Source organism: Nothoprocta perdicaria, unplaced genomic scaffold, assembly GCF_003342845.1.
Source record: "Nothoprocta perdicaria isolate Ctin4 unplaced genomic scaffold, notPer1 scaffold_307, whole genome shotgun sequence".
Lineage (NCBI taxonomy): Eukaryota > Metazoa > Chordata > Aves > Tinamiformes > Tinamidae > Nothoprocta > Nothoprocta perdicaria.
In genome coordinates, this window is record NW_020455541.1 from 720,394 (window position 1) to 744,019 (window position 23,626).

General features: G+C 43.4%; 1 protein-coding gene across 4 annotated transcripts in view; it reads right to left on the minus strand.

Annotated features, from left to right (window-relative positions):
• Positions 1-562: 562 nt before the first annotated feature.
• Positions 563-23,626, minus strand: part of USO1 (USO1 vesicle transport factor) — a 32,274-nt gene continuing 9,210 nt past the window's right edge. Inside the window, exons 5-26 of one of the 4 annotated variants that reach the window (XM_026042533.1) lie at positions 22,470-22,481; positions 19,054-19,154; positions 18,361-18,463; positions 18,144-18,199; positions 17,435-17,555; positions 16,067-16,245; positions 15,432-15,572; positions 14,879-14,967; positions 13,913-14,067; positions 13,468-13,673; positions 12,376-12,396; positions 9,546-9,656; positions 9,260-9,378; positions 8,656-8,837; positions 7,823-7,944; positions 7,417-7,555; positions 6,315-6,478; positions 6,109-6,198; positions 5,295-5,381; positions 3,949-4,047; positions 3,120-3,335; positions 563-2,268 (exon numbers count right to left, since the gene is read on the minus strand). In XM_026042533.1, coding sequence (XP_025898318.1) covers positions 2,191-2,268; positions 3,120-3,335; positions 3,949-4,047; positions 5,295-5,381; positions 6,109-6,198; positions 6,315-6,478; positions 7,417-7,555; positions 7,823-7,944; positions 8,656-8,837; positions 9,260-9,378; positions 9,546-9,656; positions 12,376-12,396; positions 13,468-13,673; positions 13,913-14,067; positions 14,879-14,967; positions 15,432-15,572; positions 16,067-16,245; positions 17,435-17,555; positions 18,144-18,199; positions 18,361-18,463; positions 19,054-19,154; positions 22,470-22,481 — 2,591 coding nt within the window. In that variant the 3' untranslated portion in view covers positions 563-2,190. Of the gene's footprint in view, positions 2,269-3,119; positions 3,336-3,948; positions 4,048-5,294; positions 5,382-6,108; positions 6,199-6,314; positions 6,479-7,416; positions 7,556-7,822; positions 7,945-8,655; positions 8,838-9,259; positions 9,379-9,545; positions 9,657-12,375; positions 12,397-13,467; positions 13,680-13,912; positions 14,068-14,878; positions 14,968-15,431; positions 15,573-16,066; positions 16,246-17,434; positions 17,556-18,143; positions 18,200-18,360; positions 18,464-19,053; positions 19,155-22,469; positions 22,482-23,626 lie in introns of all 4 variants that reach the window. The other 3 variants (XM_026042532.1, XM_026042535.1, XM_026042536.1) reach the window with 3 other exon arrangements.

A 23,626-nucleotide genomic window follows, 5' to 3' on the forward strand; every position in this document is an offset into this window, starting at 1 on the left:
TTCCTGACAAAGCTATCAGGTTCTGGACGCTGCTTCTTCACCATACATATCTCTACACTTTATGGAAGTAGCCAACACTAACCATCCCCCAGAGACAAGGACTGCTCTGTGGAATAGTTGGCAGGAATAGTTGGCAATGCAGGAAAAGATGCAAGCAGGCACAAATAGTAGGCCTGTCTCCAAGTAGAGCAGGACAAGCAAGACTCAGTACTGCAGGGAAGTGCAATGCTGACACTCGCAGGAGACCCAGGTAGTGCAGCTGCCACCTGCTYGGGTTTAACAGCAAAGCAGAACACACACACACGCACACACCCTGTGTTCCAAGTTGTTTTCTTAACTCATCCAGAACAGAGCTCCCATTTCTTCTGCTGATCATAGTGACTATAGAGTTCTCCGCTCTATGTAGTGGCTCTTCAAAAATCCAACACAGCCTTCTTTTCCATTTCTATTAAAGTRCCAACCATGCTCAGTCATGTCCCTACCTCTAGGCTCTGGTTAGGAAGGGTAGTGATAAGCCTAAGGCATATAACTTCCAAGAACCCCAAACTTGCTTCCAGGTTGGAATRAAAATCCCATTCTAATCAGTGCTATTTATGAGACTCAAACTACAAGAACAGGCTCAGGCCCAGATGGGATTACCACCTCCTTTAACTGCATGTCCCAGCCTCAACAGAAGAAAGGACAGGGGGAAATTTGAGGAGTTTAATAAATCTTAAAACCTGAGGTCTATTGGCAGGAGGAACAGCCCATTTGAGGAGCAGCTACAGCAGCTTCCTCCTCTCCAGGCTGCCTTGGTTCACAGCTCATCCACATGTGCTCTTTCCATGGCAAGGGCTGAGCAGGCTGGGCCATGACAAGCACCTGCAAAGTTCTGGCCAGCTARGGTTAGTAATTTTGCCCTGAGCAGTCTAACCTTTTCAGTGTGTCATGGAAAAAGGAGAGTGGGGCCAGACCTAGCAAACACACTTGGCTTATAATTCCATGCTAGACTAACTTGCTTTCATTGATGGAATGGGTTTCCTCTTAACAGTTTTTGCAAGCTGCCTACTCTWTTAGAAATGGTTCACATCACAGAGCAAGCAGCAAATCCAAGGCAGCTTTCAACTCCAGTCTTTTTTTTYCCCCTTTCTTCAACATATAAAGGAAGCCATGTCAGGCAATCCAAGTACAGTCACTCAAGTGTCTCTRCCTCTGTTGTAAACTAAGGAAATTTGTTCATTGCTTAAGAGCCCAGATCACCAACTAATTTATTTAATCATGCCCCATACATGGGATTTTAGGCCATTTTACATATGTATTAGAAACTGTTTTACTAMAGCAAGACCAGAGATTTAACTGATTGAGTACTAAGTGAACATATACCTGTTTTTAGTACCAAAAAACTGATGCATTTACAATAGTGAGTCTTCTCTTAAAATTTCATCTTTTATTTACTCATCAAGAGCCAATAAGTTATATAAATCATAGCCATTTTCATCTCCTTACTGAAGTAGTCAACAGAATTATATTTTTTATGCCGACTGGATAGCGCATTGTATCCTTAGAATGAATATGTTTGTCCTTTTTCCTTTTCCCTCCCAACACAGCCTTGTTAGGGCCGCTACCCTCTGGTGCAGATTTCGGTGCAGCCTCTTATACAGTACGAGCAGGGGCTGCAGCTGCCCCGGGTGCCCACGGGGCCGTGTCCCTGTCACGGCACTCGGTGCGGTGCCGGTCCAGGGGGACACGTGGCGGCCACGCCAGCCCTGCTCCTTCACAGCAGCCACCAGCCCCTGCTCGAGGCCGAGGCAATGATTCCATCTGACAGCTGTTAAACCAAATACTTGTGTATTTAATCAGGTTAAGAGCTCGGCTAAGTTAAAACGTTAGACAAACGCGCACACAACCCCTGTCAAGGACAACGAACCGAGGCAGCAGSATTGCCTTACCCATGCTTTAAACCGTGTCTAAAGCAACTTAGAAACAAGTACAATTTAGGATGCTCATGTAGAACTTAAACAGTGATTTTTGTTTGCTTTTCCTAGTACAAAGGGTTTCCAAACACTTCAGTAACTTATAACTAGTCCCAGTTACCATTCTCCCCTCTGCTTTTGAAGCAGGTATTTTGCTTTGTATACCCAGAGTAGTTTTAGTTTGTTCCATAACACAAGGCAAACTAGTTTTCATCTCATGGTAACACACAAGAGCACGTTAGTCTTGCTCCTCCTCTTCGCCATCCTCATCTTCATCCGCCTGATCTCCAGATTCAATATCATCCTCATCTTCAACCTGCAAATAATAAAAATCTATTGTGAGAAATAACATCTTATTCTGATCCAGCTTTTTCAAGACAGGACAGATGCTTAAGGAAGGAAAGTAAGCTTAAAGCTAACTGAAGCACGCTGCTCTGKACTGAAGAATTCTTATGTCAAGGCAGTTGTCACCTTACAATGTCACTCAGCTTTTATTTTCTCTGCTGGAGACACCTAAGGGTGCAGACACCTTTGTTCAATGTTCAGTTCTGTCCTTAACATTTGGGCAAATAATTTTATGCTTCCACTTCCCATAGGGCTGCAGGCACCAACATCAGCTCACTTCAGTAGGGTGGCTGAGGATGAAGACACATCCAGGCCTGTGCACTGCCCAACCATGAGTGAAGCTGATGGTTTCCAGCAGTACCTTCCCTCAAAGTCYACTAGCTCTGAAACACTCTTGCTACACTGCACGGTCTACACTTGCTAAAAATAACATGAATATCTGTAGAGGAAAGATGTACTTTACAGGTGTAGCTAAACCAAACAACTGGTCACTACCAAGTAGTTAACCTTCTTTAAAAAGGTAAAGCATTTGACTGACAGACATGATGGCCTGTGGTAGGAAGTCGCACACACCCAGGCACATACACAACAACTCGTTTTCTCACACCAGGTAGGCAGATATATCCAAGCATCCCAAGGCAAACACCTTTTCCRTGAGGCAGTCATCGTCTCTTCTTTCTGGCTACCACTCTAAAGTGAGAAAGCAACTCTGGCTGCTTCGGCAGCCCCTTGTTCACCTCAGGATGCCTCCAGCTTGGTGGATATCATATTGCTTCACCCAGATTGCCCCCAACCTGAGAGCTTCTGAGAAGTTTTGCTCACCGGTTCACCAAGCTCCTTCAATTTGTTCTTCAGTGCAGATAGTTTCTGATCTTGGTCAGCCAGAAGCACTAGGAGATCATCCTGTTCTTTYTTTGATTCTGCAACTTCTTGCTGAAGTTTGCTTTTCTGATCTTGCAAAATGGCAACCGTACTGTTAGATGAATCCAAGTGCTGTTTCAGTGATGCCTTTTCTTCAGAAAGAGCTTTGACYTCATTCTGCCAAGAGGAAAAACCCACAGCAAGTTACACCATGAGCAAAGGAACAGCTGAAACCTCAATTCATATGAACATGCTCCATAGATTAATCGTAACAATTCCACTTCACTAGTGCTCTGCAGCCTCATTTCCAACCTCCCTACCTAAATTCCACTCTTCTCACCTCCCCTCTAACTAGCTAAGAGCAATGTGCCAAATACTGTGGCTAGTTTTGATCTGCACGTGTGCATATCACAACTGACCAGCGCCAGGCTGAACTGAACGCTTTTCAACAAAGTCCGCTCCACAGCTTCCTCTGAGTAAAGTCTAGTTCATCCACTGTCCACCTTGGATTAATGAACAGCACTCAACCCTAGTGTCAACCTTTTGAGGAGCCCACCCCTCCCCTGCACATTTGGCTGAAGAACTCCCAGCTGACCTAAGGTTACTCACAGGCCTAAGGCTTCACAGAAGCTGAAGGAGAAGGGAGATGCAGGTTCCCTTATGTAACCTGAAGTATGAGGCACTAAGAGCATAAAGCTCCCCTTCCACCCAAAGCCTTTGCTACTGTGCAGGTCATAACTGAAGGCTGGTTAGCAAGAGACTTGAGGCTTGGTGCTTGTCCACTACCAACCTTGAGTTCTTTCACTTCTTGCAAAAGTCGTCCTTCCACTTCAGAGTTCTTGGCTGTTGTGGCCCCACAGTCTCCCAATACAGGATCTGCAGCTGCATTCTGTGGAACAGAAATATATGATCAGGTGCACCGAATGCCTCATACGCAAAGGCAGCAAGCCGAGACATCACACAAGAAGTTGCAGATGTTAAAAGCATATTTTGTCATTACAGCACAGCTAAGGTGCTGCAGACATCCTGCACTGGAAGGCACAGGAGACAGGCCTTTCCTTCCTGGGGTGTCTCACACAGCTATGCGCATAGACACATACACAAAAAGGAGAACACAAAACTTGACCTTCCTTGCACAGAAAGGATCTGATAGACAGGTAATGTGCCCACAATAAACTAAAAAAATCACTAAGCTTTATACAAGTACTACCTAAAGTGCCAAAGATGTTTTATTAAGCAGAAACTTGAATCCTTGCATGTTACACTGCTAAAGATGGCAAGTTTGTTCTCAGTCAGCCCTTCCCAAAGTTAACACTTGCAATATGTGGCAGCTGTCTTGTAATTCAACTGAAATGATCAGCATTGCATGAATGCAGGACCAATGCCTCTCCAGCTGCAGCATCCCTAGGTCAAAGCTCCCGGAGCAGCAGGCAGTCTGCAGGATRGCAGGGAGGCAGGGTGACAACTGGAGGCAACAGGAGCACTTCAGTGTGGCTCACCAGCACACATGGCCAACACATGTGACAGGATCTTATACCAGAGCAGCTGAAACTTTATGCCAGARGCCTTCCTTGCTCAGATGATCTTTACATTAAACCTTTGCTATTTTTCTGGAGCATGTCTGATAATATTAGTTAGACTTCAGCGTGCAAGTCGGAGCAAACCTTTCCATTACGTGGCCCACGCTCCTGCAACTTGGTCCATGTGAGCCTCCTTAGGGAAACAGGACCCTGACACATTCATGCAAGTCGCCAGCTCAGCAGAGAGGTTTTAAATCTCTCAAGCTCTGAGAAGACTATCMGATTTATTTAGCTACTCCATCATGCTTTCTCCACAGTTCTTTTCAACACACAACTAAGCTCTGAAGTATTTCAGTATCAGCACAGATTCAACTACCCTGTTCGACATGCATTTGCATTTAAGCTTTCAAAATAGTATCTTTACTACATTCACTATGTTTTCATAAAAGGCAGGTCTAGGAATTCCGTCGTGTCATTTAAAACACTGCTGGAATCACTTCCTGATGTGTATTGTTAAATCAAGTTTGCTTTAGAACAAGTGGCCACAGGCAGCACAAGCTGGAAAGCAAGCTTAAGCTTCGGTCCCCAAAGTGAAGTCATTGAGTCTGGCACGTACCAGTAGCTGAAGCTTCTGATTCTCAGACTGAAGCTTAGAGATCTCTGTAGACTGCAGCTGTATCTGACTCCTCAGAGTTTCTAATTCCTTTGGTTAACAAAAAAAAAAGCGTCATCAGCCAAGTTATTTGAAGTAACAAGATAGAATTTTCACATTACGTTTTTCTTAATTCAAATGCTAACATCTGCACTCTACACTGCYCCACATCAGTGGTATGACAGGACACTCACAAACATCTCTCATGAGAGCTTAGCAGCCACCTCTAGAGGAGGAGACTTATGAGGCTCACTAATACTTACAAAGAGTAACAACGCTSTAAAATATAAAGAAAAAATTTTAAAAGGCAAATAAAGAATAGTTTTGTGTCACAACACTAGCACTCCTGTGAATATGCTCTATGTGTATCTGTTTAACCCCTTTAAGGCCTCATCACCTCAGGAAAAATTAGCTTTCAGAGCAGGGAAACATTGCTCAGCATTTTGGGAGCAAAAGCCACCTTGACTAATTGAACCTCTTTTCTGTGTTGTACATCTTATACTTGGAAGCTCTCTTATCAACAGGTAAATAAGGGGTTTGCTTTTTCTGCTGACCCAATTCTGCTTGTCATAACATAAATTTTTGGACACACCATCTTGATGCAAGGATCAATACTATCATCATAAACCAGGGTGATAAATTTAAAATAGCAACATGCTCAGGGATCCATCCTGCACCCTGAAACATGACACAAGTCCCCTCCCATCCTGAGCTATCACTGTTGATCACGGCCTGGTCACATGGAGATCAGTATCAMGATTGGGTAGTTCAAGTTCACCTTTTGTAGTTCATTGTTGAGTTCTGAACCACCAGATTTGCCGGCCTGTGAAGACTGTTCTGTTGTTCCCATCTCCAACTGTGAAGACTTCTGTAAGAGCAACAGGAAACAATAAGAACAGGAGTAACAACAACAGCCAAGTCAATCATAAAACTAATCAGACTAAATGGGAGTCACTCCAAGTTCTGCTTAGCATTAACTCTTACCAACTTCTCAATCACAGACTCTTTCTCCCTCAGCTGTCCTTGCAGGAGTTCATGCTTATTCTTCCATTCTTCCAATTCCTCTTTCAGTTTGCTTACTTCTTCCAGCTGGATGCCATTCATCTGAAACGTTTCACCATGAGAGTTATGATGCTGATTGTCCTTTCCTGTGGGACAAAGTTTACAGCAAAGGTTACAATGCTGACAGGATTTTAAGGTTAGCTTCAGAACACGCAAAGGAAAGGATTCTTAGCTTCTCCTCTTGCATGGGACAAAACAAGCCATTCCAACTACAGGAAGAAATTGTAACACTGAAAAATGGGCTAGAAAACACTTACCAAGCAGCTATAATTTGCCATTGCTTAAAATATAGACTTACGGCCACATCTACGTGCTCCGTTAGGAAGCTGGCAAGCAACATATTGCATAAAGGAAATGCAACTGTGTCCTTACAAACTTTTAATAACAGCTTTCAAATGCAAAATTACTTCTACACATGCCTACGGCACATGGAGCTTATCAATGATCTTCACCTTGAATTAACTCACAGATACTGCTTGGGCTTAAGCACTCTGCTTGCTCTCTCTTTGCTAATATTATTATGTCTTACTCTGTGTATCTGCTGGACCATAATTCTCCCACAACTCACGCTTTCATTCACCAATCCAAACTTGAGTGCACAGCTGGACACATTTGTTTATATTCTGAGCTTTAATAGGCCTGATAATTTTGGTCTAATGGAAGAAATAAAGTTGTAGAAAGCCTTTACCAGCTTTCCAAAATCAAGAAGGAATTACAACACATGCACTTACCAAATTATCCTCTCTGTTCTCACTGTGTATTTTGGAATTGGAAAGCATTTCCAAGAACTATTTTTACCAACATCTGATGAAAAAACTATTTGTATTGCTTAAATTSAGCTAAACAAACCCTAACCAACAAATTCACACATTTAACTCTGTGGAAGTTATCAGCTGCAGAACAGCACATTGCAACATGCCTGTAACCTAAAAATGTTGGCTGAAGCTGTTCTGTAGCTTTCCATAAATAAGACACGATCTTGAACATGTGTAAGATGATTTTTATTCTTTGAGGCACAGCATACCTAACTGTACTTTAAGGAGGTTATACTGGTCCTTATGCTGTTGAATCTGCGATACTTGTTGTGTAACTGTAGTTTGAAGCTGTTCGTTTTGAGATTTTAAAGTGTTAATTTGTTGTTTTAATTCTTCAAGTTCTTGGTCCTATAAAAGAAAGAAGTTACAATATGACAAAACATATTTGTGTGCAGTACTGCAAGCAAAATACAAGCAGAGTAAACTGTATTCCATGAAATCACATCACCGGTTAGCAATGCTGTCAAGTGTCATCTCCTCCTCGAGCTACATTTGTCACCTTCTGAATTTCTAGCTTGCCCATTGCTCATTTCAGAATTTCTGGTTCTTTGTGGTCTCTCCCGAAGTCATTTGGGCAACTTCCAAGGGGATATATACAGTGCAACTCCCTCTTACCTGCTCTCTAATGACTTTTTTATAGTGAGTCACAATATTGTCATGCTGTTCCAATGTCTTCTTAACCTCCTCCTCCTTTTTATCTTCTTCACTGGATTTATAAATAGCTTTACTTATGACACCTGTCAAAAACAGAGTTTAACTAAGCTCATGGTACAAGAAACACAACCCGCACTTGAAAAAGGCAGTGCTCACAGACAAGTTTAAGAAAAAATGAAAAGTTACTTTTGCAGAGCCCTTTGCCAGGTTTGATGCTAGTCAAGAATATCAAACAGAAAAACGGTAAACGACAGGAAAACATTAAGTGCTAAGGAGGCTCACATATACTGTCTTTTTCATAAAGGACTGAGGTAACTTTTCTTTACAAGGAGAAAGTTCCTCTCTCCCCCAACAAGGGGACAGAGTATTGCACATTATCTTAAGGAAGCAGCAGCAACAAAGAGGTAGGTTCTTTGTGCACTTGCACAAATGAAGCCTCTCCAACCATCTTGTTGTGTGCTTTCAAAAGGCATAACCCTTAACTCACTGCAGGAGCACAAGTAAATCAACTTCTCACTCCCAATGGGATGACTCACAGCAAACATTAACAAACATCTCACAGCTTAACATGATCTGATTATTGTCAGCTGTGACCACGGACTTCTATTTTAGCAGAATAGTTAAACCTCACCCATGAGTCTATTATTGGCTATAGCAGTTATTGCAACATCATTTTCAGTACATACTATTTTAATATGATCTTACTACTTGTGACAGAACTAAACTGAACACATTTATTAGGTCCCTCATCAGTTGATCACAGTAACTACTGATAGGAGCGCGGGATACATCACCTTCCAATTCCTTTACGAGCTTAGTAAATTCATGATCAAACATCATGTGGTCTGGGCTGGAGAAGCTGGGCTGGGGTTTCTGAGCAGCTCTGGAATAGAGTTCGTGTTTGCTAATAAAGCCAAGCTTCTCTATGAAGTTTTCCCTGCCAATCCGCTTCTCAATTAGCTGCTTCAGCTTCTCTCTGAAAAGAAAAGTGACAGTCAACCACAGCACAACAGCCAAAGAGAAATGAACCAACTCTGCCTTCAGTATTTCTTTCTGCTACAAATTATCATCTTTCTCAACTCCTATCTGCATTAGATGTTTAGGATCTGAAAGCCAGGCTTTTGCAGCATGCCACGGTCTTGGTCTGCTCTCAGGCCAAGAACAAACAGGTTAGAAAGAACTAAGCAAAACCACCATGTATTTGGCCTAGCTAAAGGTGAAGCAGGTGTTTTGTACCCCTAACCAACATACTTGGAGCCCCAATAAACAAGCACACAGAACAGTTAATCCCAGCACTCTTCAGGCTGCACTAGGGCAGTTCAAGCCCCTTAAACCACCACCCATCTACCTTACACACCATCCTGCCCTACAGTCATCTCATTCCTGTACCATACTTACTTCCTATAATTTTCAAGGGAGTTGTCATTGTAGTAGATGGAAATGCCCAGCARAAGTGCACACAGGCCTTGGACCAGTTGCTCCTCTTCTCCAAGGTTTTCAGCTATCTGTCCTGTGAGCTGGACCTCTCGTTAAGGATATTTGAGATATTTCATGTGCGCAAGTGCTTTTTCCTCTGTCACGCAGCACGCCAGCAAACTCATCTACACAAGCATTTCAGTGCAATGTGAATRATCCCAGGAATTCCTAGGTAAGTGCTTCTGCTCTGCAAGCAGGTTAAGGATACAAAAGGAATATTGGCTGGGTTGTGAAGGAAGTGTGTGACAGCAATGGAGCAGTTGCTCAGCCAGGTACAAAGCAACATCAATAGTCCAACCCTTGTTTGTACTTTGCTGCCCTGAAAAGAATGAAAACTCATAAAAAATCATTATCTTGCCATAACAGAGGGCTAAAATATCAAAAAACCTGCACTGATCCAGAACTCACCCATTTTCAACTTAGCTTAAAAAAGTTGTTTTCCATAATACCCATTTGTTAGTTGAAAGGAACACAGCTTTAGTGCTTTGATGAAAAACATGAAGTCATTCCTAAGTTGGAACTGTTTTCACAGCAAGTCAACAAGCAACACACATGTGAGATACAACTCAACGCAAATTAGCACCAATTTAAAACCCTAACAAGTTAGTTCTGTATTTACAATTAATACTAGGGTAACATGAGAAAAGATATATACACAATACCTGTAAAGAAGGGACAAATAGGACTTCCTATACAAGGAGATACTAAACATCTCCTCCATTTGCTGCCRCCTACAAATTTCTGTGTTGCTCAAACACCACAAGTCATGAAATGTAGCAGTGAGGGAGCTGTTTATTTAGGCAAAGGAATATACGTTAAGCCACCAGGGAGCAACATAAGATACCCGACCTGCAGTAAGTTTTATTTGTCAGGGAAAGTTAGTTCTCACCTGAATTTTGATTTTAGGTTCTTGCTCATGCACGGAACACATGCACTGGTTGCATGCAGAAAGCCTGTAGATGGTTTCCAATACAAAATACACACTTGCAGTCTTAAACCCATGTCAAGAAAACCTGTCGTATTTTGAAGATGTCACGCYATCTAAAGTACTGACAATCTAAAGAAACAACTGATGTAACAAACTRATGCAGAGGTCCAAACACTACTCAGACTGCATCTGTTGGTATGGCAATAGCTAATGCCTCAGAAACTACAAAACTGAGCTTTTTTCCACCATTTTGTCTCCCTCTTTGCTGCAGATATTATGGCCATGCKAGGATTAAGGCAGGCACGTGCATCTTCACAGACGGCCCATCCTCAGAGAGGATATCAAGCAGGAAACTCCCTGCATGGAAAACAAACCTTCAAACAAGCACCTAGTAAGCTGGGTAGAGGAACTGGAAAAAAACCCAGCTGAAGTCTGGGAGGCAAGAGGAGGTACTGGGAACAGCTGGGATAGGCTCCAGGCAAGGATGGAAGACCACAGCGGGTCAATGGCCACAGGGGTTTCCACTCCGGATCAGGCATTTCTAATGCTCCACCAATGGAAAAGGGAGCACTTGCCTCATGACCCCGCCATGACTTCCAGACACATGAATCAGGGAACATCCAAAGAGCAGAGAAAGCAGCTGTGACCACCAGCCCATCCAACACCTCCTTTTTGTTTCCACAGTAAGTACCAAGTGCCCCACACGCCAATAGCCACGGCCCTTGTCTTTGCTGTAGACAGACTCAGTGTACTCCTCGCTGCTGAGCTTCTGGCCGCTGCCCTGACCCGTTTCCATGAGCTAGATCTCACTGAGCTGCCTCAACTGCCATGAGCTCCATTCTCATCCTCCTTTTTCCTGTCTTAAAAACCAGCCCATTTAAGCTTTCTCTGTCTTGAATGAGCTGTGCATCTCCCCTATCCTCTTGTCCCTTTCTTTTACTTCATAACCTGCCTGGACTACATTTTGTAATCTTTGCTTATAGATAGCAACTTATATCCAAGGCAACCTGCTAATGACACCCTCATGACACTGAAAAATGACACAGCTTCACCTGCTGCAGAAGCCTTTCAGGGAGCAGGCCCCTAAGCGCTGTTGCATTAACACCACTAAGCCCTGCACACCCCACCTGCCAACACCATGATCCAGCAAGCTGCGCAACTGCCCGTTTTGCATTCAGACCTTTTCTGTTGGAAGCACAAAGCTGTATTGGTTCGTGTGGCTTGGCATTGCCAGGACAAGTCACCCTCTGAGAGCTGCTGCCTCCCTCTTCCAGGAGCTCRGCATGCTGTACCSAGGTCAGGTTGGCACTTGCAGCCARTCATTTCCAGGAGGTCCAAAACGCCCTCTCTCAAAAACSAGCAGGCAGCTCCAGACCCAGCCCTSTTCTTGTAACTCCKGCTGCAACAGCCCACAGCTCGGCAGGGTTGCTCTGCAAGCCAGGACTGGACACAGTTCAGGCCCACGTCTCAACACAGCTGTGACAAATACAGCAAATAAAGCAGACAGCAGCACAAGATGAAAAACTGCTTTGCTGCAGATGATGCCTAGCTCAGTAACTCTGCAAGTAACAGGGCCTCAAAATCAAACAGCACTTCAGGGCTCACAGGCTACTCTACAGATCCCTGCTGTTTACAACCAATATGGTCACAGCTAAAGCCCCCAAGAGCTTTCTCCGGAAAGCAGAGCGTACGAGTGGATGGAACACAAGTTAAACTTGGTTTTTCTTTTACCAGTCAGGAAATAATCAGCAGGTTCCCATTCAGGTTGCATCAGCCGATTGCTACAGACCCATCTGAGGAAATACTATTTCTAGCAGTGTAATTTTTCTGACAAGAAAGTGCATCTAATTAGGTGAATAGCTGGTGAATGTATATGCCCCACTGGAAAGAGAGCACCCATGCTACCCAAGGTCTTTATCCCATTTCCCTGGAGCACCCTAGAGACAGAGGAAGTTGGTTATGSTAGGAAAAAATCCCAACTGCAACACAAAGCTGTAAGTGGAAACACATCCTCAAGCAGTTAAAGAATCCCCCCAAGCAAAACCCAAGACAGGAGGAAAGGGCCTGCTTGTGGCAAGGCAATGCCCAAGCTGTGCCAAGAAATACATACCCGTCTGTCGATCTTATCCCCCTGCAAGTTACACATGCATTACTGGAGAACTCTTAGTGGAAAAAACACATTTCAGAAACATCCCCCAAGTTGGAGCCCCTTGTATTACCTAAGTCTAAAAAGCCACAGGCATTTTTATTGACTCAAACTCACATTAACAGACAAAAGTGTGGGGAAAAGGACAGAGAGAGSACTGTCTATTCTCAGGGAAAGAGGCTCAAATAAGTGACACAAATAAAATCTAAATTAGAGCCTTCTGCCATTGATGGCATAACTGCATAATCACCAGTTAACTATCTCCTTACTGCAGTCATTTGGAAGAAGAGAACATATTACAAATGTATATGTCACAAGGTATGCTACCTATAGACTAAGTATCATGGTTGCCATTTGTAAAGCCAGGTGTTACAAAGCTGAACAATGTCAAGCAATGCTTTTTATTGACACAAACAAATGAGCATCACTATGTGAGCACTTGGTATTTTAAAGATATTTCTGTTAGCAGCTATGCATTAAATGCTCAKCAGGCATTTCCTGCAGCAGAATATAGAAAATGAGTGGGGTCCTGCCCATCTGCCATGTCTTTTACGCCAAGGCAAAGTTCTAGGTGCTTTAGGATCCCCTACCTACTGGTATTAGTAAAAGTTTGCTCCTCACAAGGCAAAAAAGCTATGACCCATACAGGTTTTAAAAGTGGCCTTGCAAAAGCCTTCTGTACTGTGCCCAAAGTGTCCAAACCTTCCCTTCACTACACAGTGAAGCTGTCTTGACATAAGACATTACTTATTTTTCAGACTGAAGTGATTTTCAGTTAGTGTCCATTGTTGATCTCATGAGCAAGGAAAGACAGGCAGTAATAGTAACTTTCAGTTCAAGTCCTTKACTTCACAAAGACAGCAGCATGTAAGTTGCAAACACTGACGGACATCAACATCTCCGCTGTGTTTTCCCTTCCATTTTTATTTCCAAGTGCCCTCAGGAAAGGCCTGCATCTCAGCATGAGGGAGAACCCTCCTCCTCACTCAGCTACCGCCGGTGCGCTGCCGTGGGGCAGCCTTTGGGCCAGCCCCGCGGCTCGGGCGGGCGCCGTACCTGCGAGAGGATGTTGGTGCACTGCTGCAGCAGGGACACGGGCGGGTTGCCGATGCTCGTGGCCAGCTGCACCCTCAGCAGCTGCTCCTTGAGGGGCGCGTTCTCCTGCAGCGCGTGYGCCAGCGCCACGGCGGCGCACCAGTTGGACAGCGAGTCCGTGGAGAAGAGGCCGCCGCAGAGCAGCTGACCCGCCGACACCGAGTTACCTGTAGCTGCCAGAGGGGCCCAAAGGGACCAGTTAGACCACAGCAAGCGACAGAGACTCTACAATACACAAGACAAGCGGCCCATGGAAACCCAGAAGAAAACTGAGGGGCATGTGTCAAGTTGAGTGAAACCAYAAGCCAAATTCTGGCTTGACACCCCCAAGCAAATAACCACTTTCACATACGACTTGAAATAATACACGAAAAACACTTGCTAGAAAGGGGTGGTTCTTTCATACCGTCTATAGTGGATGGCAGAAGCGTAGAAACTATCTCTCCTTGTCCTTTTTGGTTTTTGTATAAAAAGCACTGGAAACAGTAGAGAACGGCACAGCGCAGCACAAAAGGCTGCCTTTCATTTACCATGGACATCAGAAGAACTACAATTGCAGGTCTGTGGGGAAAGGAAAGAGAAAAAACATYAGCGCCAAGTTGCCCAGCTGCAGGTATCTAGACGACACGTACAGGGTAGGAGTGCCAAGATCTGCTGCGACAACTTCTGCATCACCCGCCAAAGGTATGTGACACTGGGACCCCATCACACAGCCAGCAAGGAAACAGCACATCAGTGGAATCACATCTGCCCAAGGAAGATTTTGYCTTCTCCATCTACTGTCATTTCCAACTTCTAAATTTAATATATATTTTTTTCCCAATGGAAGTTTTCCTCATAAAACAAAAAACAGCTGATATGCTACATTTCACTGCTGTGAGCCAGTGTTCATTAGCTGTTTTTATTTCACACTGAGTCCCATTGCTTCTCCCAGGTTGCTACAGGAGCAGCACAGAGGATTCCTCAGTGGTGACCAYAGTCACATTGAAATTCGAAGGCAAAGCTCTCTCACCTTGTCACTGCCCAATCTGAGTTAACAAATTGCCCGGTTTTCTTGGCCTCTATGTTCTCTTGTAGACAGTCATCTAGCAGCAACAGCTCTGCTTAAYGTGGCTATTACTAGCTACTATATTACTTTGCAGATACGACCTAACATTTTTGAGAGCAGCTCTAGCCCTCATCTCTCTGGAAACAGACCTGGCACCTAACGTGTGAACTCCCAGCTGAGTGAAGTTCACGAGTGTGAACTCGGAGCTGTTTCTATGTACTGGAACTCCCAAATTCAAAATTAAACAATCCTTTGGGTTACACTGCAATCGCCCATACCAATACATCATTACCTAAACAAAGTTAAACACTTTTCTTCCTCTACCTTGGTGGATTAGAAGGTGCATTTACAGAGGCAAAGTAGTCCTGATTTATCTGGCATCCTCGAATGACTTCTGATACTGTATTAATGGTCTACAGAAATGGCAGGGAAAAAAACAAGAAAATGGTTAAATGTGACAGCCTAATTCATGCACCCCTCAATTATCTAGCCTGACAGCTCAGTATTGAAAAAATATATATCAAAACCTAAATACAGAGATTTAGACAAAAAAACAATTGCAGGAGTTAAACCAAGCAACAGTCTCAGTTTGAAGCTTACCCAAGAAAGGTTAAATTAAGCGAGCAAATCCAGGTACTTCCTGATTGGGAAGTGATTTATACTACAGTTGCCAAGTACAGTTGCCAAATATAATGCCAAGTACTATCCTCAGTATGCATTCCCTGGGTAGGAGGCAGCTGACGTGTCTGGCACCTAAGAGACCTTCCTGGCAAACTGCACAATTTCAGCTGGTCCCTGCAACAACTGCTACCCTGAAGGCTCTTGGTTTTGCTCCATTTAGTCACCCCCATCCCTGCTTGTACTTGCTCCCTCTTACTTCTGTCAGGATGTCAGCTGGAACCCCAGTTGCCATGAGGATTGTGCAGAGCTGCTGTAACAGGCCACAGTGGAACATGGCCTTCTGACAGCTGCTCGTGGCGCCGGGAGGATTCGTGGGAGAGACGAGAACCCGCACGAGCTGGAGGGAAAAACACAGAGAAAGCTTGAGAACTATGAAACCACAGCACAGAAACCTCACCTGTTTTCCAAATTAGCCACAAAACAACAGCTCTTACAGGATGAACTTAAGACACTAAAGGAGARCATTTTCATCACCTTAGCACTGTGACCATTTGATTTTAAGTTTCATCCAGCTTCACACCTGAGGTCCCCTCAGGTGTGCTTTATAAAAAAACATCCCTACCTGAATATTTAACTCATAGCACTGTTACTTAAGTCACAGCAGTGATTTGRAAGGGATTTGAAGTGATTTACTATGCCACCCATCACTAGTTTACACCTTTGCAACAGTGGTTGTGCTCAAAGTAGCAACTCTCATGAATGCTTGTAGGCTAACACAGAGCTACAGAGAGGACATGGAGTTCCCAGGTAACTGTTCCAATGCCTGTCATGTCCACTGCTACAGTACAAAAAAGCTGACACTGGCACTAAATTAGACATCAATTGTTTTACCTGCAGCATTAGGTGAAGATTAGTCACTTTCTGTGCAGACCAACCACAGTTGTCATCTCCAACCTCAAACCAAGGCTTCATGCGCTGGATATAAGAGCCTTCCTTGAAAAAATTCTGATTGGAATTATTATTCTTCAATAAATTTTGAAGTAGGAGAAGACAGTCTTCCACTACAATTCCTTGGGAAACAAAGGATAAAGGAGGATTAAGCAACTGAATGACACACAGGAAAATTACTACATTCTAATTATTTCAACTGAAAGCTGTGAAGAACATGGATGGAAAAATACAATCCAGCATGGCTGAAAATAAAGTACATTCATCCTTATCCAATATATTTCCTAGAAATGAAGTGCTGTCATAGAAGTTCATCCCTAAGTCTAAAACAAAAACAGTATTCRCAAAGACTACATTGTTTGTATGGTACAGAAGCTGGGCTGGAGGGGACAGCACTTCAGAACAAGCTTCAAAATCTTTGTGGCCTGAGTTGATAGCAACTTCAGAGTCACGTTACACCAACAGCACTTCATATTTTAAGAACTAAAATCCAGTTCCTCTTCAACAGCATCAGGACTCACGTGCAGCAGTTCATACTGGATGACACATTCACCATCTGMAATCACTGCCTAAAATGTCAACCCACTTCCAAGTCGATGGCATTGTTTATTCCTTGCGCTTGGGAAAAGTGAGGCACAGGCAGCACCTAACTTGGGAGTGGGAGACCAAAACGCTGCTGCCACATTCCTGTCTGTCTCCTGCTGCCCAGGGCTATGGCTGCTAATCCAGCCCTCAACTGGGCCACCAACAAGAGGGGTCAATGTGCAGGACACTAGAAAGTAAAGAACTCCAGGCACTCAGGAACTGACGTACCAAGTCCCCTTTCTTCTCTGCTAAAATTACTACCCAGCTAAAAATAGCTGCTTTGAAACTAAGACTTGCTGAATCATGCCATGACAAGATAGCTGGAATAATTCTTCTGGGAGAGCAGCAAGCTGTCAGAAGGAAATAAACACACACATAGTTAAGCGTGCTGCAGAATTTCTACTCATCTTTTTTCTCTTCTTTTTCTGGAACAGGTAAAGATTTTACAAGGAGCTCGCCAGACAAATGAAGCCAGTAGTGAAGCTGAAGCTATGGAAGACAGCGAGCTGCTGCCCCCGGCCACCCCAAGCATCTGAGGATGCTGCAGGAACAACACAGACCCTCTGCTCGGTAAGTGACAAGGGGGACACATGCAGACCTGACACTGCCATTCAGATATCTATGTTTGCAGACATGARCCAGACAGGATCTTACTGACACACATGCACGCTCAGAGAAACGAACAACCATCAACAATTAAAGCAGCACTGAAATATTTTCCTGTACCTCCATCACTGTTTCCTTCTTCTGTAATGATATCCAAGAGTCTCTCAAAAGCATTTTCAAAGGCCACAATCTTCTGAATGGCTGCATTACTTTTAGTCAGTTGCTGTAACAATAAGACTCCCTGGAGGGGCAGGGGAAGAGCAGTTAGGCTTAGTTTACAGGAAGAACACCAGYTGTCAAAACCTCACAGGCTTCTGGAGGCTGCTACCTCAGCAACACTGGCCAGAATCACAGGGCAGAGCCCCACGCTCTGCCRTTTGGCATGTCCATGGTGGGTTACACTGCACACTACAGAATATGCATGCTTCTGAGCATGTTCAAACACAGTGCAACAGCAAAGACGAACTATACACAAGAACAATCTGGTTATAAAAGATATGAAGTGCTTGACCAGCAAGTACAGMTTATCTTGATAAAAAGGAAGAAGGAAGTGGACCTGACATAAGGCTGACAACATCAAATGACAGTAGCCTAAGCAATGATCAGAGCTTGCACGAAGCACACAGTAACAGCTTGTTGCAGTTCTTCATTGCCATGAGATGCCCAACGAGAGCCTCAAATTCAATTGAAGGCTGAAATATTTCTCATTAGCAATCAAGGTGCTTTCTTGACATGCATTCACTTCATCCAAACTCYGCCCAAGCACACAGCCATTTAATCACCAGTTGCTAATTACGAAGAGGGTTTATAGCTTCCCCTCCTGACTTACATCATTCCGGATAACCTCCCTAGAGTCTGCTAGTAAATCCATGAGCCTTGAAACACCTGCAAGAAATAGGTAATGAAAAAATCAGCGCAGAAGCAAGTTCTCTTCCCCCTTCCCCTAAGAAGGGATGAAAACACCTTGCTAACAGGTCCTCTAGCCTTCTGCAATTGTTTTGGGGCTTCCCATTTCAAGTTCATCAACAATAAGCTGAACCACTTACCCATAGGGCTGACAAGAATGATCTGCTGCACCTGAGGTCCCTGCTGCTTTAAAAGAGATGTAAGTAGTTTCACCCCAGGCCAGCGAACGTGGAAATCAAATTCCTGCCAAGATGGAAAGGAGAACATTAAACAACAAACCCCTCAGTATACAACTTGCTCCTCTAAATCTTAGCTAAGAATAGAGACCAAAAAAAGTCTTTAAGCCTGCAGGACCATTTATTTTCTTGCTCATCTATTAGAGACTAGCGGCAGAAAGTCAAAAAACTGTCCTAAGTTTGTTTCTCTTTCATCATCAATAACATGAACCCCAGCAGTTGCTCTCATGCCTTCTGTCACAGACACTTTTCTTTGCCATCTCTTGTTCCTACAACACTCATCTCATTTGCACTTAATAAGCATCAGGTGCATTAAGCTRGCCTGAGTGCCAAGAGCTGCCCTTTCTGGAGCAGCACTTCTTACTATATATTAAAACTCCTTTATCCTGCATTACCCTGCTTGAAGCAGTACTGATGACCTTCATCCAGGTTGCTTCCTTCACTGCCACCATACATACGGTGTATGCATACAAGAGGCTGAGAACACTGGACATTTGACACAGGCTTCACCACAAAGGCTAAATCACAGCTTCACCCCTGTCGACAGCCTGCGACACCACCAATCCTGCAGCGTTCCAGCTGCACACAGCTACTCACCTCCACGAGGGTCAGCAAGAGCGTGACATTTTCCTGCTGTTTAATGAAAATCTCTGTGAACTGACTTCCCAAGTCGTCAGCTTGCTTCGGCACATTTTCTTCTGTAACAGCCAGAAACAATAGATCACGATATATCYTTCGAAAGAATGGGTCGTTGTGGGTTGTATTTTCATTACATTAAGGACACAGAGAACAACAAGGTTTAGAATATCACTGGTCTAATATTAATAAACTTAACTCATTTTTAAATACAACACTGCTTTAAGTTATACACAAAAAAAACAGACAGAAAGCATACATTATTATCAAGACAGGATCTCTAGCCAAAGAGCTGTTTTATTTTAAAAACAGAACCAAGAATCTACCAAAGGAAAAACCTAATTAGTTCCCATAGCAAGAAAAATGCTATTTTCCTGTCTCATACATGCTCATATTGACAGCTCTCACCACTCCACTTGCCTGTTACAGAGGTAAAACCCAGCATGCTCTGAAGTGACCCAAGAGTTAAGAGAAGGAGAACCCACATATTGAAAGGAGGAGTAGAAAACCCCCACACTTYAGTAGTTGAACACAGCCAAGAAGAACTCTCCGAGATGTTATCCCAAGGACCCTTCCTTATGACACTTACTGCACTAGCAAAGGATATTTCATTCCCCACCGACCCACTTGGCACCTAAGTTAAGTGGTTAAAGAACTTGATTTCGTTTCAGTTTAGAAAAGAGACCCAAACTTGTTCTGAAACCATTGACATCAAAACCTCTCAATAACCTCTCTGAATGGATTTCAGAAATAAGATGAAACATTTGTGCCATTATCTACTCTTTAATTGTAGGGCATCCAGGTAATGCATCAACTTGGTCATACACAACTCTTGTGTGTGTCACTATTGCACAGACAGATGCAAAAGTATCACAGAAGACAACAGAACAGACATAATCCACGCCTGGTCAACTCTTGTTTTTCTAGGCTGAGTGAACATTTTAACAAAGATAGTTCAGGTAAACCATCAGATTTAGGTACTCCTGGTTCAGTCCTGAAATTATCCACAGAAAAACTGCTGCTATGAGACAGCAAATCAACATCATCTTCTCACTTTTGACCGGAGGAGGATTTATTTCATTTAGCTCTATTCCAGTTTGAGAACTTGACTATCCAAATGATTATGAGCAGTTCCAACAGCAACAGGAATTCAGCCCTACCTGGCATAGTGACCATGGACATGAAATGAGTGTCTCCTTGAGTTTAAAAACACTTTGCTGCCATGCTTGCTTGTGTTTGCATACCGTTTTTCACAGCAGCATGGAAAAAATCGAAGGGCTAAAAGCATGTGAATTAACCATTTGTAAGTAGCACGTGCATTCACATATGCCACTCCTGGTAGGCACCCTCATTTCTACATCATCTCAGAGCCACTCCTGTCCCACCAAGCCACCAAGGCCACCACTTGCTCAGGTCCTACTCTATTTGCTCCCAAAAAAGTTTGTTAAAAAGTCAGATCAAGGCTGTTGATCTGAGCTGCAGAAAAGACTGTGATCATGATACAAATCAGAGCACCCTACAAATAATGCACAGGTTCATTCAGCACTTCAACACCATCCCCTGCTAGCTGGGAAAAAAAACCCTATACTCTGTAAAACCAAAGCATTTCTCAGCCAAAACCAAAGGTCTGATTTGGATCACTGAAAGCACCAGAGGATTGTGGTTGTCAACTGCAGAATTCACAGCCTGATCAAAGAGCTCCTAACAAACCCTCGATAACTAAGCACCTATCAACGGGGTCAAAGACCAAGCATAATCTTTAAACTCTGTACCTTGCTAGGTGTACGACAGAACCAATAAATGGAAGGACACTACCATAAAATTTTCTTCTGCTGGTGCCAAAAAAGCAATCTCAATTCTACCAATCCAATTTTCTTTCAAGTCCAAATGMGTGCTGATTCACTGCCAGCTTAGAATATCTTTCTTTCTATACAGGACTGGCCATAGAAGAAAGAGGTTTTCATCTGGTCTTGAAGTCAGACACTAGCTTATCATTTCTCCTATTGACTGTATATTTTTCCCATGGAGTAGACATTTTGTTAGGTGGCTTTCAMGAGAGAAAGAGAAGCAGGTCAGCTTAAGCAAAAGGAATCGTAAGATATGAAGACAAGGTGACAAAACAAGGACAAATRCACACGAAAATTCTTCAAAAGGAATCTAAAGTCTCTAGCAGAACTCAAGTAAACCTGATAAAGCTGAGGGGTCTCACAAGATCTCTTGTCCTATTTGACACGCAGAGAAAAAAAAAAGGGAAAAGGAAAAAAAATAAGGCAACTCTGCAGAAACTCAGTTGCTGAAGGGAGACGAACTTGCTACYGGGAAGCAGGAAGCAGCTCCGTTGAGAATCCCACACTGGCTGAACACACTGCAGCCTGCTGCAGTCAAGCGCCTTTTTTAAATCAACGCTCAACTATTTCATATTTCACTTGCAATTTGGTACAACCTGTGGCTGCACATCTTGTCCTTTTTTCCAAGCTCAACTAGCAAGCAGTGTTTCTATTTTCGATTACTTTTGATCCTAATCCTTTTCCTTGCACAATTTCTGGTGAATTTGTTTCTTGTGAAAGCTTGCCTCTAGTTCACAATCTCCTCTGTAACGGAGCCTAATTAAACTTGTCACCACCAGTGTTTCTTCTTCTACTGAATAGAAAACAGACAAATAAGGAGGAGCAAAAAGGCAAAGTAGGAAGGCCAAAGTGCATTTTCTATTTCATATATGGTTACACTGCAGACCTGTACAACCTGACTTTTCTCTGGGTTCTCTTGGCTTGTACATATTCACAAATGAGGGGAAAGACTTMAACTTAGCTCCTGATGATTCACCATTATCCAGCATTGCAAGCTAGTATTTCATCTTAAAACCAAGATTTAAAAAGTATTTTGGTACAAGCAGTTTAGGAAAAGAGACATACAAAGCATTAGTGGCAAGCTTAGGATTTAAGTGAACGCTCTTAGCATGCACTGGTTGTAAGAGACACTGTGAAGAGCATGTGTTGTGTTCATATGGTTGAGTCAGCTTCCCAAAAACAGGAACTCTGCCGCCCGCCCCTGCCGCCCATCAAGATCCAACCAACACCACGGCTGCAGGCTTGGATGACATGATATACAAGGATTAGTCATTACTACAATCTCAGGAGAGCTCCTAATATCCAACTTGCCCAACAAGTTGAATGAAAACTACTGAATCAAACACAAATCTAAGTGGAAGGTACTTGAGCACTAAACCAAATTTATATTTCAGGGGAGACTGCAAGAAGCCTTGCCTGACCTTCACTAGGAGTCTTTACAGTGTCCTTGTTAACAGCAGAGAGGGTTAGGAGTGTGACGAGTAAGACTAAAACCAAGTGCCATATTTATATAAGTAAAGATTCTTTTACCTTCAGAATCATCTGTCAAAGCGAAAAAGAGAAAGAAGAGAAATGTTCACAAGCTTTCCAAACAGTACAACAGTAGCACAAGCTTGGATTGCCCAAGCAGTCATCGTTGCTTTGCGAGGCAAAAGCTGCTACTTGAGGTTTTTCTCATAGGAGGAACTGAACAGAACAACATCTTACTTGAACAACGCTGGTGTTGGCACACACACCACACAAGCCCATCAGTTCTTTGCTCTTCTCCAGCAACTGCTAACACGCTTGTGAAGAGCTCTGAACCAYACCACTACCAAGGGCATTCACCAATATTGCTTATTTGGGCTGAACATCAGCATCACATAACTCCAATTTTATTCTAATCCTATTTCAATGCCAGGCAAGAGTATAAACAAGCAAAAGAAGGGCAAATAAGCAAAGCAATAAATTGGCAATCTCAGATTGTTAAGTATAGGAGGGACTTGAGCTTGCAAGTCTTTTTTGTAGCAACACAGGGCAAGGTTAATGAATTCTTGGGGAAACTGTAAAGTACATACAGCATGATATGATGCCAAAGTCCTGGCAGAAATGCAGACACACCAGACAGGCCTTGCCCACTTTCCCTTCAGGGCACCTATTACTTGTTTAAACATCCTTTAAGGAAGGATYTGGGGATAAATATTTCAGACAAGAGACTGCATCCTAACAGCCAGCATCATCTTATATTTTGAAAGGCAAAAATTAGGCTTTGGTAGCAGCATTTGCACTCTCAGTATATATACTGCAAACCAGGAACAAGACACTAATAAGCCTCGAGGTCCATGMCAGAGGCCAGATGCTATGAATGCAGACACTGGGCATGCCTGAGGAGACACTGCTCGTTTCTCATCGTGCAGCATCCACTTCAAAAAGCCTTGACTAAGAGCGTAAGTCTTAACTAGTCCCCGGGCTGCCCGTTAGGCATCTGGGAAATAAGCCTCTTCAAGTCATTTTTAAAACACAGATGCATAAATGCGTGTTTATTCTTTAGATTATCCAGGGAAGGAAAGGAAAAGCATTATTTTCTGAGGAGCTGTTGCAGGGCTAGCAAACAAAGGTCTCAGTCTCCTATACAGCTACTTCAGTGCAGGCACCCAAGCTTTCATCTCTTGCTGTTGCCCCAGCCCCATTAGATAAAAACAGGCAGA